The following is a 17,919-nucleotide window of genomic DNA, read 5'->3' as shown; positions in this document are numbered from 1 at the left end:
GTTTTTGCTTTTGAGGTTTTTCTCGTCCTCTTTTTCCTTTACATGTTGATTCTTTCATCTTGTTTTTCTTGTTTATATTTGGTTCTGATGTGTTGAAGGCACATTTCTTTATATTGGTTAAAAACAATGCTCTTTCAACGTCAAAATGATTGTATATTTCCTGAATCAAACAAAGTGATTTTGGCTAAAAATTTAACTATATTATTTGTACTTTTTTATATGGGAAAAGGCAAGTTATAGTACTTTCGTGTCGGTTTCTCTATATTGTGATGTGTAAAGTGTTCTCATTTGATCTTGTGGCGTTCTCCAAATACACTACTTATCATAACAATGAATAGTCCTCTAGAAAATTAAAAAACGACTCTCTACTGAAAATATTGTGAATATGCAGAGTCAAGTAGTCCTAAATGTAGATGCAGAGTTTTGTTAGTGAGCTTCCACTGAAAATATTGGGAATAACCAGAAAACTAACTTAAGTTGTTGAAATTGAGGGTGGTCTGTGTTGCTGAAGTTCTCCACATGAATGCGAGAACCTGTAGGAAAATGAATTGGAAAAGTAACGCGTTCCTCGGCTCACATGCTCATTTGTTGTTAGACTGGCAACACTATTGCTGCTATCACAATTTTTGTGTTGCTGTTCAAGTGCCCGTAAACCTTTAAACAAAAGGATGGCTCTGACTTCATGCTCAATATTGTGGGCAACCTACCATCTCCAGAGAGACAGTGAGGAGGGGGAAGATGAATGGAACAGTTTTGCCAAGAAAAACAACAAAACACACACCAAAAAAGAGGATCAAATTGCCATTCAACAACTTTTGTCCAATTGGATTTCAGTAACAAGTCAAGTGATCACATTTATTAACTGCATTGTCTTCGTAATGCCATCTAATACTATAATTTTCTCTCCTACTGCTCTGAAACTAATAGGCAAAGATAACAGCAATCGGCACGTTTTCTCTCCTAGTACTCTGTAACTAAGGAGATCATTACAAGATCACAACTCTTCAAACTTGTGACGTACTGAGTGTCCTCTTATTGAAGCTTTTGGGTAAAATGCATTTAGGCAACTGCCAAATTCATTTCTTCTTGAAGAGGAAATGTGCAACCATCCATTCTTCTCCATTGTTGTACCCGAACAGTTCAGCAACTGATATGAAAAATGTTCTCCAGTAGACAGTCCACTTGACAGCTGAATCCTTACCATAAGTGGACTCCATTATTGGCTTTATGGAATTTTTGTTCTGATCCATTCTTTTAAGCCATTCTTCGCTGCAAAAAAGAGGTACAAAGCTAAAACCGATTAAACATCACCACTACATGTCTCCTCTAAAATTATTCAAATTGGCAAATAAGATAAGCTCACCTTGTCTGTGCATAATGTTTTCCGTTAACAAGCCAATGATTAACCACAGAAACGTCATCCTGCAAGCAAGCATCACAATAATTATCATTCATTGATTTTTTTTATTTATCAAGAAAAAATTGTAGTATATAAATGTTTCATTTATAAAAAAGATTAATTATTGACAGACTTTTCTTCGCCATACAGCTACATGACAATCCGTAGTGCATGTCTTTCTTTTTTTTCATCAGAGATTGGATTCTTTGTAACTCTCTTAGACTTTCAAGCATTGTTGAGGAATCTAATACGGCCTCAATACAACAGTCAAATTAGAAGATTATGCTGCAAGAATACCAAGATCCTCTTTAGTTTCCTGGTTTGCCGAAATCCACCTCAAGGCCACAAAGCCTAAAGGCATTTTCTGTCAACAGCAAAACGCCTGTTTCTTGTAATTTTTTGTAGTTGTTAAGTCATTTATGCAACTATCTATGAATTCTGTGATCAAATGTACCAGATGTAAGCATCGAAATAATGTCTTAAAAATGGATGGAAAGAGGAAAGAAAGCAGATACAAACTACATATTCAAGCTATATAATTTATAAGGTGAAGAGGAAGCCAAAGCAACATATTCGATATTAGAAGCTCACCTGAAAATAAAGGAGGAGATCTGCAGAAGGCATAGTACCTCCACTGAAGAAGTACCTAGTGATCCAATCATCATCGTTCACATCCTGCAGAACATTAGTCACTAGATCTGTAATTGAAGCAAGGGAGGCTTCATGATGAAATATTTCCAGTGAATAACTAAGTAAACATGCATCGGCAGATCAATGTGTGTACCTCAAAGTGGTAAGCAAATGCCTTGTGGCAAAAATGATGAACAAAAAGAAGACTATCTGGCTTCATCCATCCTGAGATCTTCTTCAAGAGATCTCCATAGTTCTTCATATGCTATAAATTAAGTGATATAAAGTTTCTTAGCTATAAGTATATTAACAGGAAGTTTTAACCTAATAACAAACAGTACTCAGCTTGAACTCAATACCTCAAACATTTCAATAGACAATATTCGATCATAGGATCCTTCCATCTCAAATGTGCTAATATCTGCAACTATAATCTCCACATTCCCCAGCTGAAGCTCCCTAACCACAGGAGAATAAGATATTTCGATAAAAGAAATTACACAAACACATGTGACTGATCTAAGGTTCTCAGAGGAAGTTATCTAGATGATGACAATATGCTTAAGCTCATCAAAAGCATGTCAAAAGAAGTACCGGCACTGCTCTTCGATATGTGCTTTTTGGGTCACTGAATTGCAAATCCCGGTGACTTTGCAGCCACTGAATTTTTGTGCTATGTATATAGAAAGGGAGCCCCAGCCGCATCCAACATCAAGTACAGAGTGTCCATCTTTCAACTGTGACCTTTCACAGTATAATTCCATCATTGCTTTTTCAGCATCCTCTAGAGTGCTTGACTTGTCTTGGAAGTAACAGCAGCTGCACTATTCATATATATATATAAGCCACTAAGACTGTCAGATTTCTTATGTAGTGACAAAACAGAATATACAGGAATGACGCACCACAATTAATGGGAATAGAGTATATGTATGAATAGAAAATGTAGGTAGATTGGAGATATATAGTTGCCTGTATTTGAGGTGTTTTCCAAGAACAATCTTGAAGAAAGAGGTAGGAAGCTCGTAATGTTGGGACTTTGGCTTCTCAGTCATCACAGCTATAGGCATCTCTCTTAAACCTGTAAAAGAAGCACCCAGTCAGTCAAAATTCTTTAAGCTGCCGTTGTTCCTTAATTTTTGAGTCTCAATCCACATGAGTCTGACACTTGGTGGGCGTTTGGCCATAAAAATTATTCACTTTTTTTGGGAAAATTTTTTCACTTTTTTAACTTTTAGCATTTGGCCATAAAAATTATTCACTTTTTTCCGGAGTTGTACTCCGGAATACTAAAAACAAGAAAAACTTGTTTTTCAAAAAATTTCAACTTTTTTCACTTTTTTACACTACATTTCACCAAAAACTACAATTTCAAAAACTATGGCCAAACACAACTCCAACTTCAAAAATTCCAAAAAAAGTGAAAAAGTTTTTGGTATTTATGGCCAAACGGGCCCTTAATTAAGTAGACTACAGAGTACAGAATAACAGATAAACCTATGAATATAGCAGCATTTCATTATCTTGGCAAAACATAATTGTAAAAAGCTACACCATTAAATATATCAGTAATATATCATGTATATTATTAAATATATAGATATACTATATAGTTCTACAGAGTGGTGGTTAGAATGACTTTATTGTATGCGACAGAGTGCTGGCCAGTCAAGAACTCTCATGTTTAGAAGATGCAAGTTGTGGAAATGAGGATGCTGAGATGGATGTGTGGGCATACTAGGAGAGATAGGATAAGGAATCAGATATCCGGGATAAGGTGGAAGTGGCCTCTGTAGTGGACAAGATGAGAGGAGCAAGACTGAGATGGTTTGAGCATGTGAGTAGGAGATGCGCTGATACCCTAGTAAGGAGGTGTGAAAGGTTAGATATAGGGGGTATGAGGAGAGGTAGAGACAGGCCGAAGAAGTATTGGGGAGAGGTGATTAGACAGGACATGGTGCAGCTTCAGCTAACAGAGAATATAACCTTAGGTAGTAGGGTTTGGAGATCACGGATTAGGGTAGAAGGTTAGTCGGTAGTCGAGCCTGCCTCGCTTTTCAATAGGATTAGGCTTGGTGGTAGTCTGGAGCACCGTGTCGGTCGTAATATTAGCCTTATCATGTAGTTTCTTGCTTTTTGGTAGCTATTAACATCTATTGTGTACTGCGTTTGGATTATCACACTATGTCGTTGTTGTTACTATTCCTTTCTGAATGCTCTGCACAACTTTCCTTATTAATTGTCATGTTTTCATTATTGCCATAGTTCCTCTTTCATAACTTCTTTGCTTTGTTGCATTCGAGTTGAGGGTCTTTCGGACACAGCCTCTCTACCTACATGAAGTAGGAGTAAGGTTTGCGTGCACTCTACCCTCCCCAGACCCACTTGTGGGATTACACTGGATATGTTGATATTGTTGTACAGATATAATATATACTGGGAAAAAAAAAAGGAGACAATTGTTCAACAATAACTATGGTAGACGACAAAATATATTTTGTGTACTGTAAGTGTCATTTAACATATCAATATACATTATACCATGATTCAAAAGTAATCATGGGATACTGCCATGATTTGAGAATGATCATGGTATACTGTATAACAATATCCATTGGTGTATTGCGAATATGATTTCACATACAAATCACAGTAAACCCATGATTCAATAGTGTTCATGGATATACTTACCAATATATCGTTTTTATATGATGAATATCATTTAACATACCAATAATCATAGTGTTCATGGTATACGACATAATATACCCACATAAAACAAAAGTCAAAAGTATACTGGTATACTAAATAGTATTGACAAAATAGAGAATTCAACAAGAAGCTCTCAAGGAGCAACAATGGAGAAAATGAGAAGTAAGCTCCCAGTTGTGACTGGAGAGAATCGATTGAATTGAATGAGGATATTACAAGTACTGTGTTCTTATATAAAATAAAGAAGAGAGGAAAATAACTAACTAATCCTACAGCTGGCACTAAACTAACCGACCTAGTCAACTAAAATATCTAAGGCTATGCTGAGCTAAGAGTGACTAGATAAGTAAAATGTGTTACATTAAATACAAGTCCCCCCCCCCCCCCCCCCCGGCTGCAGGTGGAGGTGAGGGACTCACTAACAGCTTGAGAAGAAGAAGAGAATGCTTGACCCCAGACAAGGATTTGGTGAAGATGTCTGCCAATTGTGCATGGAGTTGAGATGTGATGCAAAGAGATTAACCCTTCCTGAAGCTTGTCCCGGACGAAATGACAAACAACTTCGATGTGTTTGGTACGCTCATGAAACACAAGATTCTTAGCAATGTGGAGAGCAACTTGGCTATCACAATACACAGGGACAGGTGGTGCAAAGGGCACTGTCAGTTCTTCAAGCAGTCGAGTAAGCCAAACAAGCTCTCCAACAACCTTTCTAACTGACCTGTACTCTGCCTCACCAGAGGACAAAGATATGGTTGTTTGTTTCTTTGACTCCCAGCTAATGGGAGTGTCACTAAGGAGAACAATATACCCACTAACTGACTTCGTAGACTCAGGGCAAGCAGCCCAATCAGAGTCACAATAAGCATTGATTGAGTAGCCCTGCTTGTTTGACATGAAGACACCCAGACAAGGATCACCTTTTAAGTACCTTAGAACATGAAAAGCAGCTTTGAGGTGAGTATCTCTTGGATGTTGCATGTATTGGCTGAGGTGCTGGACACTGTAAGCAATGTCCAACCTTGTGCCAGTCAGAAAATTGAGCTTCCCAATGAGTTTCCTGTAATAAACAGGATCAGACAACAAAACACCTTCATCAGCCCTGAGTTTGATGGAAGGATCTAGAGGTGAGGACAAAGCTGTGCAATGAGTACAGTCAAATTCCTTGAGTAAATCCTCAGTGAACTTCCTTTATGTAATCAGAACCCCATCATGCTTATAAAAAACCTCCAGCCCTAGAAAATAATAGAGTAATCCAGGATCCTTTATCTTAAATGTTGCATGAAGAAAATGCTTCAGGGACTGGATTTCCTGTGAGTGTGTACCTATGATGATAATATCATCTACATACACAGCTACAAAATTACCATAAGAGTCAGATTTCTTATAAAATAGTGAGTAGTCAAGCATAGAGTGTTGATAACCTCTGGAACACAGTGCCTCGGTCACTTTTGCATACCATTGCCTACTGGCCTATTTGAGACCATACAAGGACTTCCTAAGTTTGCATACTAAACCAGACTGCTCTATCACTAAACCAGGTGGGACTTGCATATAAACCTCTTCATGCAAATCTCCATGGCGAAATGCATTATTAACATCTAATTGGAATATATCCCACCCCTTCTTGACTACAGTCCCAATTAAAGCCCTAACAGTTGTTATTTTAACAACAGGGGAAAAGGTCTCAATATAATCCACTCCTTGTTGAGTGTAACCCTTCACAACCAATCTAGCTTTGTACCTCTCAATACTACCATCTGCCCTATGTTTGATTTTATACACCCACTTACACCCTATGGCTCTCTTTCCAGGTGGACGAGGCAATAAATCCCATGTATGATTAGCATGAAGAGCTTCAAATTCCTGAGTCATGGTTGTTTGCCATGCAGGAATTGCAGCTGCTTCTCTGTAAGAATCAGGTTCACAATCTAAAGAAATGCAGTTGAACAAATGCTGACTAGTGGGTGCTAAAGCATTAAGAGAAAAAGTCTGTATATGAAAAGAAAATGATGAAGAACTATTGTCTGCACTGATGGCAAGAGAAGGAGTAGCAGCAGAAGAAGGTAAGCGGGGTAGATTATAATCATAGTCTTTTAGATAAGTGGGAACCTTGTGAGATCTGGTAGGTTTGTTGTTGTTAGTAGATAGAGGAATATGAGGTACAGTAGATGAGGGCAAGGAAGTGGAATTATCAGTAGTGCTATGTTGAGGTGAAGAAGAAGTAGGTGGTGTATCAGCATTTGGACTCACTGGAGCAGCTGGGAAAACATCAGAAGTATGCTCAGGTGAAGACACAGGTAACCCTTCATAGTGATGATTAGATGAAGAAAAAGGACTAGACCTATTAGGAGAAGTTGACTGAGTTACAGAATTCAAAGAATCAGAGATAAAGTGTGATCTATCATCACTTGTAGAAGAAGTAGAAGAAGGAAAGACACCAGACTGCACACACAAATCAGCAATAGTAAAAGGTTTGGCAAAAGGGAACACATTTTCATGAAGCAATACATCCCTTGAAACATGTATTCTTTTTGTGACAAGATTTAGTACTTCGTAACCTTTGGTGCCATAAGGATATGCCACAAACACATCAGGTGTGGATCTAGGTTCAAATTTGTCTTTGTGAGTTTTCAGTGTTGTGGGGTAGCAAAGGCATCCAAAACTCCTAAGATGGGAATAGGTTGGTTTTCTTTGGTAAAGCAGTCCATATGGGCAATGGTTTTGGACATATGAAGAAGGCAATCTGTTTATTATATAAGTAGAAGTAAGTCTGTATTCACCCCAATATGGCATGGGGAGTTTAGATTGGTATAATAAAGCTCTTGCAGTTTCAAAGAGGTATTTGTGTTTCCTCTGTACCACCCCATTTCGTTGGGGTGTGTATGGGCAGGTCTTTTGGTGGATGATGCCCTTATCTTGGTAAAAAAAAGTTGTTGCACTGCTAGTGAACTCAAGTCCATTGTCAGTTCTCAAGGTTTTGATGGTGGTTTGGAATTGTGTTTGGACCATGGCAACAAAAGCTTTGACGATTTGTAATGCATTGCTTTTGCAACTGAGTAGGTGTGTCCATGTGCACCTACTGTAATCATCTACCAGTGTGATAAAGTATCTATTTTTGTCATGAGTTGGAACCTGATACGGACCCCACAAGTCAACATGTAGAAGTTCAAAAATTTTGGTTGTAGTAGTGGTTCTCTGAGGGAAAGGCATTCTATTTTGTCTAACCATGGGACAAATGGGCCAAATAAAAGGCTGTCTTGCTGAAAAGTTAACTGGAATGGAAAGGATACTCCTCATTTTACCAAAAGACAGATGACCTAATCTGTGGTGCCACAAAACATCTACCTTTGTTTCAGGGAATAAAGATGCATTGGATACAGAACTATCTTTTCCATTTGATGAAACCGAATTCATTAAAATGGGACTTGCACCTGGCTGTATATTATTTATCATACAACTCAAATGAGGCTTATTTATCTTACAAGAATCAGAAAAACTCAACTGTGACTTATTTATCATACAAGGATCAGGAAAACTAGAAATGTCAGGTGCAGACACATTTTGAACCGAACTATGACAACTAGAAACAGTAGTAAGAGGAAAATTGTTACTAGGACTGGGTGAGTTTGTAAAATGCAAGTAGAGACTGCCCTTGGCACTACCAATCTCCAGAGGCCTCTTCACTGAAAGGCCCTGTAGAATAAGACAAGCAAACCTTATGAATATGACAATGCAATCAAGCTGTACTGTCAAAGAATGAATGGAAATCAGATTGAACTTAAAACTAGGCACAAACAGGACTTTTCTCAAAATGAACCTAGAGCTAAGAATGACATCACCAATTTGTGTCACCTTCACTTTGTATCCATTTGGCAATGACACTAGAAAGGGATAAACTAAGGTTTTAATGTTGGTTAGCAGGTTTTTATTATAAGTCATATGATTTGTTGCCCCGGAATCAAGAATCCAGGTGTCAGCATTTGAATCAAAAGCACTGCTAGAATGATTACCAGAATTAACAGAGGTGGAGCAGGCAACAATACCTGCAAAGTTCACAGTTCCTCCATTGAAGTTTACTGCTCCTCCATTCATGTTTGCATTTCCTGAGTTGTCTCCTGATTTTCCTATTTGCAAGTTCTCCAAAATGTTGATTAGTTGTCCATATTGCTCTTGAGTTAGGTGTTGCATCAATCTCCCTTGTCCACCACTTGAGCTTCAGCAGTGTTCAAACCATCACAGTCTACAGAACCATACACATTTGCTACAACTCTTTTTCCCTTGTCATTGTTGTAATTACTGTAGTTATTGTTGTTGTGCTTGGGACCTTGTGGATATCCATGCATTTTATAACACCTGTCTTTGGTATGACTAGGTCTTTTGCAATGTTCACAGAAAAGTTTGGATCTACTTTGAGATCAGCTTCCCCTATAACTAGTGTTTACAGCAGAAGTCATCTGATTATTCTAATTTGTCCTGAAGTTCCCAGTATAGTTTGCACTTTGATTGTAGTTCATTCGAAGGTTGATGTTACTGGTGCTACTGCTTCCAACTCCATATACATTGTTGTAATCTACTCTAGGATTTTTATTGTAATTTCCAGGTCCATTCACATTCAGAGATGTGGATTCAAGTACTAGCTGATTATTTGGTCGAACTTCTCTTTGTTTTTCCTCCTGGATAAGGATAGAAAAAGCCTGCGCAGTTGTAGGTAGTGGATTCATCATCAAAATACTCCCTCTCACAACAGTGTAAACCTCATTTAAGCCCATCAAGAACTGGATTAATCTCCTGTCCTGTTCTGCTTTGTGCATGTTTGCTTTTGCAACACAAGTACACACACAACTACACTGTGCATGCTCATTCAAAGTATTGAGTTCTTCCCAAAGTTTCTTCATCTTAGTGTAAAAACTAGTTATATCCAGTGCTCCTTGACTTAGTTCATTTATCTCCTTTTGTAACTGGTACAACCTAGGTCCAATCGTCTGGTCATAACTCTCCTCTAATTCCTGTCACAATTCTTTGGCCTTATTTACATATTGCAAACTATCTGCTAAGTCCTTTGAAAGGGAATTCAAAATTCACGATGTCACCATTTCATCACAACGCAACCACTGTTCGTATGTAGCTGCTTCGACATCTGGCTTTTTGCACTTACCAACGATAAAACCTACTTTGTTCTTAACGGAGAGTGCCCTAAGTATACCTCTTCTCCAAGATCTGTAACCAATACCATCAAAAACCATTGGAACAAGTACAGTTCCAGCACCCTCTGAAGGATGTGCATATAGTGGATTGCTCGGATAGACAGTTTCCGTATTTTCCTTTTCTCCGGCCATTTTGTGTGAAATTGATGTGATTGATTGTTAATTGAGCGTAAAATTGATGTGATTGATAGTTGATTGAGCGTAAAATTGATGTGATTGATTGTTAATTGAGAGTAATCAGAAGTGAATTTTAACACGAGAACAGAAAAATTAACTTTTGTTTAAAGAGAATCAAGGAATAGAGAAGCAAAATCGCACTCAAATCGCGATACAGAGAAGAACTATTGAATTAAGTCAACACCAAAAATTGAAAAAAAAAATTGAACTTTTGATCGATTCTTAGAGATCTGTGCTCTGATACCAGGACAAAATAGAGAATTCAACAAGAAGCTCTCAAGGAGCAACAATGGAAAAAATGAGAAGTAAGCTCCCAGTTGGGCCTGGAGAGAATCGATTTAATTGAATAAGGATATTACAAGTACTGTGTTCTTATATAAAATGAAGAAGATAGGAACAAAGAACTAACTAACTAATCCTACAGCTGGCACTAAACTAACCGACCTAGTCAACTAAAATATCTAAGGCTATGCTGAGCTAAGAGTGGCTAGATAAGTAAAATGTGTTACATTATAAATACAAGTCTTAATAAGTATATTACTGGTTAAATATAAACTTAAATCAAAGAGACGCTGGTATACTAAATAATATACTAATTGTTAAACATAAACCTAAATCAGAGGTATACTAGTACACTAAACGATTACTATTTGCACTTCACAACTATTCTTATTCCCTCATTGTAAAAACCTAATTCTTTACCCTCCCCGATTTTTTTTAATAATTAGGGTTGAAATATTTATTTGAGGTCTAGTTTTATTTTTATTTTTTTACTTTGTTTCAATTAGCTTCCAGAAAATCGAAAACCAAAAAACTAAAGTTAAATGTTTCATTAAGATTTCAAGTCATCCAATTTTGAGTTTTATGCCATTTTTACTATTTTGCGATCATTTTGAACATTTTATGACTATATATCTCTCGTTAGTTTATGTGACTTCGGAATCTTTGAGTCTTAGTGAACAATTGAAAGCTAGTTATGTAGTTTTATTTGAGTTAGTAAATGCTAATTTGATCTTTAAGTTCAATTTAATTGGTTGACTTTAAACATTTCACTTAATAGCATATATGGAATTTTCCTCAAAGACTATACGGCTTTCCACAATAGTGCTCTACATGTGTGTACAATCTTATTACTCCATCAACTACTTTTGTTTGATATCAAAATAACTTGAACGAAGGTTGTTCAGATGGCAAGCACCTCCACTTCCTATTTGAATAAGTAAAAAATGTTATAAAAGTAATATTTATATGCAATATTCAATAATAACAAGAGCATATTTGTTTCTATATATTATTAAATTTTAATAAAAATGGCAATACACAAATACAACATTAACAAAATAACCTGTGTAATCCTACAAGTCGCAATACACAAATAATAATAATAATAATAATAATAATAATAATAATAATAATATTGTAACGACCCGTTTGGTCGTTATAGTTCTTTTGACACTTTCGCTCGTTCCCGAGCATTGATTGGCTCACTTTTAACCCGAGGGGACCGTTGACACGCTTCCGGAGGTGCCTAGACTGGATTCGGGCAACTTTGGGAAATACATAGACTTGAAGTGAAAAAGGGTTGACCCGAGGTTGACTTTTGGGCAAACGGACCTTCTTCGGAATTCTGTCGATTCCGAGAGGTCCGGATGGTCGTTTAGAACCTGTATGTATATTTGGTTCGGTTCCCAATGCATTCGGACGCATTCCGGGACTTGGATGGGAATTGGGAATTAAGGCATCGGTGGTTGACTCGGTCAACGAGACCTCCGTTGGGAATTCCGAGGCCACAGGCGCATTCGTAGTGCGTTTTTATGTGGGACTAGGTATCTGATATGTGAGCAGATGGCCTCGGGAGTTAGTCGGAAAATCGGATCGAAAAGAAAAACTTAGGCCAAGTTCTGGCGTCTGGTGCCCGCTGGGGCGGTATCCCGCCGGCTCGCAAGAAAGACCGCCAAGGGGGCGTATATCCCCGCCCGCCTGCGGTCGGTCTGTCTATTTAGGCTTGACCGCCGATGCGGTCGGTGACCGCCGGGCGGTCGCGATCGTCGTAGCGGATGACGGGCAATTAAATCCATTAAATGAGTCTTAAATAAGTCTTAGGCCCTCCTTATTTCATATCTCGATATTGGAGCTTGGGAAAGCTGTTCTTGGAGACAAATTGAAGGAATTCTTGGAGGTAAAACCTTGTCTAATCCTTTACTCCTCTTTAATCACAATCATCTTAGATTTTCCCCTTCCCTTTTCAATCCCTTAGAAATGAAATTTGAAGGAGGATTTTGGGAGACTTTCCCCTAAGATTATACTTGATAAATTGATGATGTTAATGTTAAAATGTGATGAATCTAAGCTTAGTAAGCCCATATCTTCTACTTTTAACGTTGAATTTCAGATTTGGAGAATTAGGGTTCATACCCAATTTGGGGGTTTTTACTTGGATTAGAAATTAGACAAGTTCTTGAGCTAATTCAACAATTAATGGTTGGGTTATGATTCCCTAGTACTTAATTTGGTATTTTGCCCGCAAATTTCCCGTTTTGGCCTTGTGGGCCCGTTTCCCCAATTTCTAGGGTTAAAATGGACCTAATGGATATGATAACAATATTAGTATCATTCTCCATCATTTCTAATTTAGAATTTGATTATGCTTAGACTACTTTGGTTCTGAGATTCAGTGGAAGGGCAAGGCGATAGAGTGACTTGTTAGTGTTGCGGTTCGGCAGTCCAGATAGGTTATGGCTTACCTCTAATGAGACTATGCATAGCGAATCACATATTTAGAATATAATGTCGGAGACAGCATGCGAACCTTCGGGTATGAAGCTGGGTTGGATATTGCCTTAGGTTGGGCCCTGTTGTGTGTTGGGACTAGCCACCCCGTTATATGTGTTTATTGTTCCATTTTGATGGTTTGTCGCCACGAGTAGTGGTAGATATCAGAATCTGCGCTACTGTCATGACTGAGATATGATTGGTATACCGTTGTTGGTATTTGCATATGATACCTTGTTGACGTACCTGTTGTTGGTACTAGTGATATCGATATATTGTTGGCATACCATTGTTGGTATTGTGATATGATACATTGTTGGCATACCCCTTCGTGGTACTTGTGATATTGAACTTGATTGTTGATACATGATGTACGCATTGCACGTATTCTCACACATTCATGATACATGGCCGATACCCGGTGATGATCCGGTATCGTTGATGAGTGAAACTGATATTTGATAAACTCCTTATTTGAGTGATTGTAAAAGGCCGATGTCCGAAGATCCATTCCGGAATCGTTGATTGTATGAAACTAATGTCTGATAAACTCTTTTACTTGAGTGATTGTGAGAAGGCCGATGTCCGAGGTTCGATTCCGGAACCGTTGTATGTGCATTGCATACATTCCCTCATATTCATGGTGCATGGCCGATAGCCGGTAATTATCCGGTATCGTTGATTGAGCAACTCTTTTACTTGAATGATTGTGAGAAGGTCGATGATCGATGATCTATTCCGGCATCGTTGTTGCATGGCCAATTCCGATGTTATTCTGGAATCATTATTAGTGCATGAGCTTCGCGGGTCCCCTAGAGTGGTGCCGGTGAGACTCCTCCTGTGAGCAATTAGCCAGGGTCCCGTTTGTCTGTTGGGCAAAGATCCGAGACGGGTGGCACTTAGACTTCGCGAGTCACACTGGGTTGTGCTACCGAGACGTCGATATTTCCGTCCGGAGTACATGTGTACACCTCATTTGCATGACATTACATCTCATCCATTCCATTATTGCATTGCATTAGCTTGATTTCGATTTGTGGTGATTGATTGTGATGATTGGATTGGATATATATATTTCGGACTTGGTGTACTTGGGTTTAGAGGCTTTACGTAGGCGATGACGAACACCTGGTTGTGATCTTACTATCTTATAAATACTTGTTGGATTCCTTGCTATATACTTATTTTGTGAATTGTGTTATCTATGCTTGGTCGGCCGATGATGCCTACCATCGTTGTTGCTTGTCTTTCGCACTTGCGTCGCATTCTTTTATGAATGCGAGTATCGAAATCGGATCTACTTCTCGACTCGTGGTTGATCGACTCTTCGGCCTTCCACTTGAGTTTTCCGGGGGTGAGCTTGGCGTCCGCCGACCTCGAAGACTCTTCTATTACTTATGTCATGTTTTCCATTCAGAGACATGATTTGAGACTACTTATGTATTATTATTCAGACTTTAGTATTCGGATTTAGATGCTCTTGTATGACCGGACATCGTATACGAGGTGGATTTCATTTACTTCCGCACTTGTTAACATTATATTATATTGTAAGACTTACGTTATTTTACTTTCTTCCGCTATTTTCTATTATTGTGAATGTTGAGCTAAGGGTTCGCCTACCGAGGTGGGAAAGGTAGGTGCCCGCACGACTTAGTGAAAATGGGTCGTGACAAATATGTAGTAGTTTTGAATTAATGTGAGAATATTTTACGTCTTGCAACCAGTGCTTTAAGGACAGGGAAGAAGAATAATAACTTTTTTGTGGTCATATAAATATAAATAGAATAATAACATTATCATGGAGATGGAATATATATCCCCACTAATGAAATTGACAAATGATCTCAATTTGTTTTTAGTAAAAGCCCCTTTGGATTAGCTGGAAAAAAGTAGCTTTTAAGCATAAGTGCTTAAAGTACTTTTTAAGTGTTGAAAGTTATTTTATAAATAAGTAGTTACGTGTTTGGATAAAAGTGCTTAAAGGGTTTTTAGAAGTAATGGAATTAACAGAAAATATAAGGGACAAAAGGGTAAAGTTGTTGATCAAACCAAAATGACTTTTAAGCCCAAAAAAAAATTAAGTTGGGGTTAAGCAACTTATTGGTTTTGACTTATTTTAAACACTTTGTAACTTAATTTAAATTGTTTTCTATTTTACCAAATAGACAAATAAATTAAAAATGGCTTATAAGCTGATTTGATCAACTTATAAGCCAATCCAAACAGGCTCTAAGTTAAGTAAAAAATTGCGAAAATGGAAGACATCTAATTGCTTCTAAGAACCTATCACATCACATTAAATGTAAAAGATAAGGATCATGTCTAGAGAAATCAAGTAGCAATGACAACCGACTTTTTGTACTAGGGAGGATTTTTTGGTGGAAAAAAAATGAAGAAAGGGATAAAGTTGCAAGCACCATATGTAATTAGCAATTATGGGGCACGGGACTAGATTCTTTGTACTGATGGAGTATTTTCGTGAAAGAAAAACAACAATAAAAAATTTAGTATAATTCCACAAGTGAAATTTAAGAAAGGAAAATGTGTACGCAACTTACTCAAAAAAGCAGGAATATTTTCGTAAAAGCCCCCCACCACCCACCCAAAAAAAAAAAAAAAAAAAAAAACTTGTTTATTTTCCTTCCTCTTGCCACATCTGGACCTGAATTTTCGACATATATGTTTGCTTCATATGCATAATCTGTCTCAAATCTTCCTAAAAATTGAAAATTTACGCTAAGGAGTTGTTTGGCCATAAGAATGAGAATGAGTTTTTATTTTTTTCCGGAATAACTTTTCATGTTATATCAAAACCAATATTTAGTTATAAAATTTCGAATCCAACATGGAGGTGTTGAATTCGGAATTTGAAAAAGTGCTTCATACCTTTTATCCAACTCCATCTTCATAAATTCCAAATAAAATGCTCTATAACTCTTTCGCAAAAATATAACCAAACATAATTCTATCTTCAATTTCAACTTTTAAATTTCAAATAAAATGAAAAATACTTGGAATCTATGGCGAAAGGGCCTGCTAAATTCTTCAATATTTACAAACTCCAGAAAACGTGAAACCCCACCATAACTAGAACCCGGAAACAAAGTTCAGCAAGTAATGCGCTGTGCTTCCATAGCAGTAAAAAGCAGAAGTAATTTTCTAAAACCAAAATAGAGTTTGAATTTTACGAAATACAAACAAACAACAACAACATAACCAATGTAATACACAAGATGGGGTATGAGAGAGTAGGATGTACGCAGATCTTATCCCTACCTTCGTGGGTAGAAAGACTATTTTCCGATAGAGCTTCAGCTCACAAGAAAAGAAGAAATGGAAGCAGGGTTGCAAGAAAATAAGACAACAAAAAACAGGAAACAGATAAAATGAAGCAGCAGATAGTAATAAACAGTAAAAAGTTAGAAAGAAGTAATGCGTACAATGCACAAAGTGGAGAAGATCAGAGAGTTGAAGCTCAGCGGAAGGCTTGTAACCGGAGCGAAGTCTGCCAGCTAAAAGCAGTCGTGTCAACCGCCTTGTAACGGCGTCCGGCAAGAGGTTACGCTCTAGCGAAGTCAGCATCAACCTCACCGTAGCATCATAAGGCACCTTCACGATCGCATCCATCTTCAAGGAAGAATGGTGTGGATTTTTTCTTTATCTTCACTCTTTCTTAGGGGCTTATCTACAAGTTATGGTCAGTTGTACTGGCTCGCCTTTAAGGTGGAATTTCTTAAACATTTTAAGTGGGCGTTTGTCACAGAAATTAAAAACTTTTTCACTCTTTTTTTAAATTTTGGAGTTGGAGTTGGCCATAATTTTTATAAATAGTATTTTTTTTAATTGAAATGTACTTTTTTAATAAGGTTTTGGTTGTCAAAAATAAGTTTTTTTTATTTTTTAAATTCCAAATATAACTTCAAATTGTATTTGAAATTTTTATAGTCATATACTAATTTTTAAAAAAGGTGAAAATAAATTGCTAAAAAAGTTGAATAATTCTTATGGCTAGACGGGTCCTAAAATTACATAAATGGAGCAGCGCAAACAGACTTTCCCTTTTTGGTAATAGTGACATATTATTTTGCCCAATTATTAGAATATTTACACTTAATTACATAATATAACAATATTTCTATTATATATAAGTGCCAAAGGAGGACTAACATGGCTTCACCAACTTGTACCAAAAGCTTTACAACTTGTACACGCAATGAATGTTTCTATCATAAGCTATATAACTTGTACACTTTACTCAACTATTTTTTAATCTCACGTGGATATATGTCATAATACTTAATCTTTATACCCTCCTCATATATAGACGTATGCACTTCAATTTTAATTTTCCGACACATTTATTTCCTCCATGTACTTTTACTTGTTCGCTTTTGACTTTTCTTGTTCTTGCTGAATATTTATTCTCTTCTCATGTATAGACGTATGCAGTTCAATTTTAATACTCCTACACAAATTTCTATTCTATTTATTTATTTCTATTATATATATATATATATATATATATATATATATATATATATATATGTATGTGTGTGTGTGTGTGTGTGTGTGAAGAGAGGACTAACATAGCAATACAAATTTGTACCACAAGCTATATAAATTGTACAGTTTAACCAACTACTTTTTTATCCCACGTGGACATATGTAATAGTATTGAATATTTATCTCTTATCATATATACACGTATGCACTTCAATTTTAATTCTCCTACAGATTTATTTCCTTTGTGCACTTATACCTGTTGACTTTTCAAGTTCATCAAGAATTAATAAATAAAGTACTTCCTTCGTCTCATATTACTTAGCCACATTACTAAACAATTTTTTAATCTCACGTGGACATATGTCATAGTACTGAATATTTATTCTCTTATCATGTATACACGTATGCACTTCAATTTTAATTCTCCTACACATTTATTTCCTCTATGCACTTATACATGTTGACTTTTCAAGTTCATTAAGAATTAATAAATAAAGTACTTCCTTCGTCCCATAT

The 17,919-nt window shown here is 36.9% G+C and overlaps 1 protein-coding gene and 1 long non-coding RNA gene across 2 annotated transcripts; one reads left to right on the top strand and one right to left on the bottom strand.

Annotated features, from left to right (window-relative positions):
• Positions 1-816: 816 nt before the first annotated feature.
• LOC132029595 ((S)-coclaurine N-methyltransferase-like) lies at positions 817-16,627 on the bottom strand. The gene is made up of 8 exons (XM_059418866.1): positions 16,341-16,627; positions 3,002-3,110; positions 2,624-2,848; positions 2,389-2,488; positions 2,184-2,294; positions 1,991-2,074; positions 1,364-1,422; positions 817-1,269 (listed from the first exon to the last, which is right to left on the bottom strand). Exons 1-8 carry the CDS (start codon positions 16,525-16,527, stop codon positions 1,077-1,079), a joined length of 1,068 nt encoding a protein of 355 aa, XP_059274849.1. The 5' UTR covers positions 16,528-16,627; the 3' UTR covers positions 817-1,076.
• LOC132029596 (uncharacterized) lies at positions 3,125-13,661 on the top strand. Its single transcript, XR_009407874.1, has 3 exons — positions 3,125-3,206; positions 3,496-5,868; positions 13,556-13,661. It is a non-coding gene; the product is annotated as an uncharacterized LOC132029596 (long non-coding RNA).
• Positions 16,628-17,919: the final 1,292 nt, after the last annotated feature.

Source organism: Lycium ferocissimum, chromosome 9 (genome assembly GCF_029784015.1).
Source record: "Lycium ferocissimum isolate CSIRO_LF1 chromosome 9, AGI_CSIRO_Lferr_CH_V1, whole genome shotgun sequence".
Taxonomy (NCBI): Eukaryota; Viridiplantae; Streptophyta; class Magnoliopsida; order Solanales; family Solanaceae; genus Lycium; species Lycium ferocissimum.
This window is presented reverse-complemented; position numbering and strand designations above follow the sequence as displayed.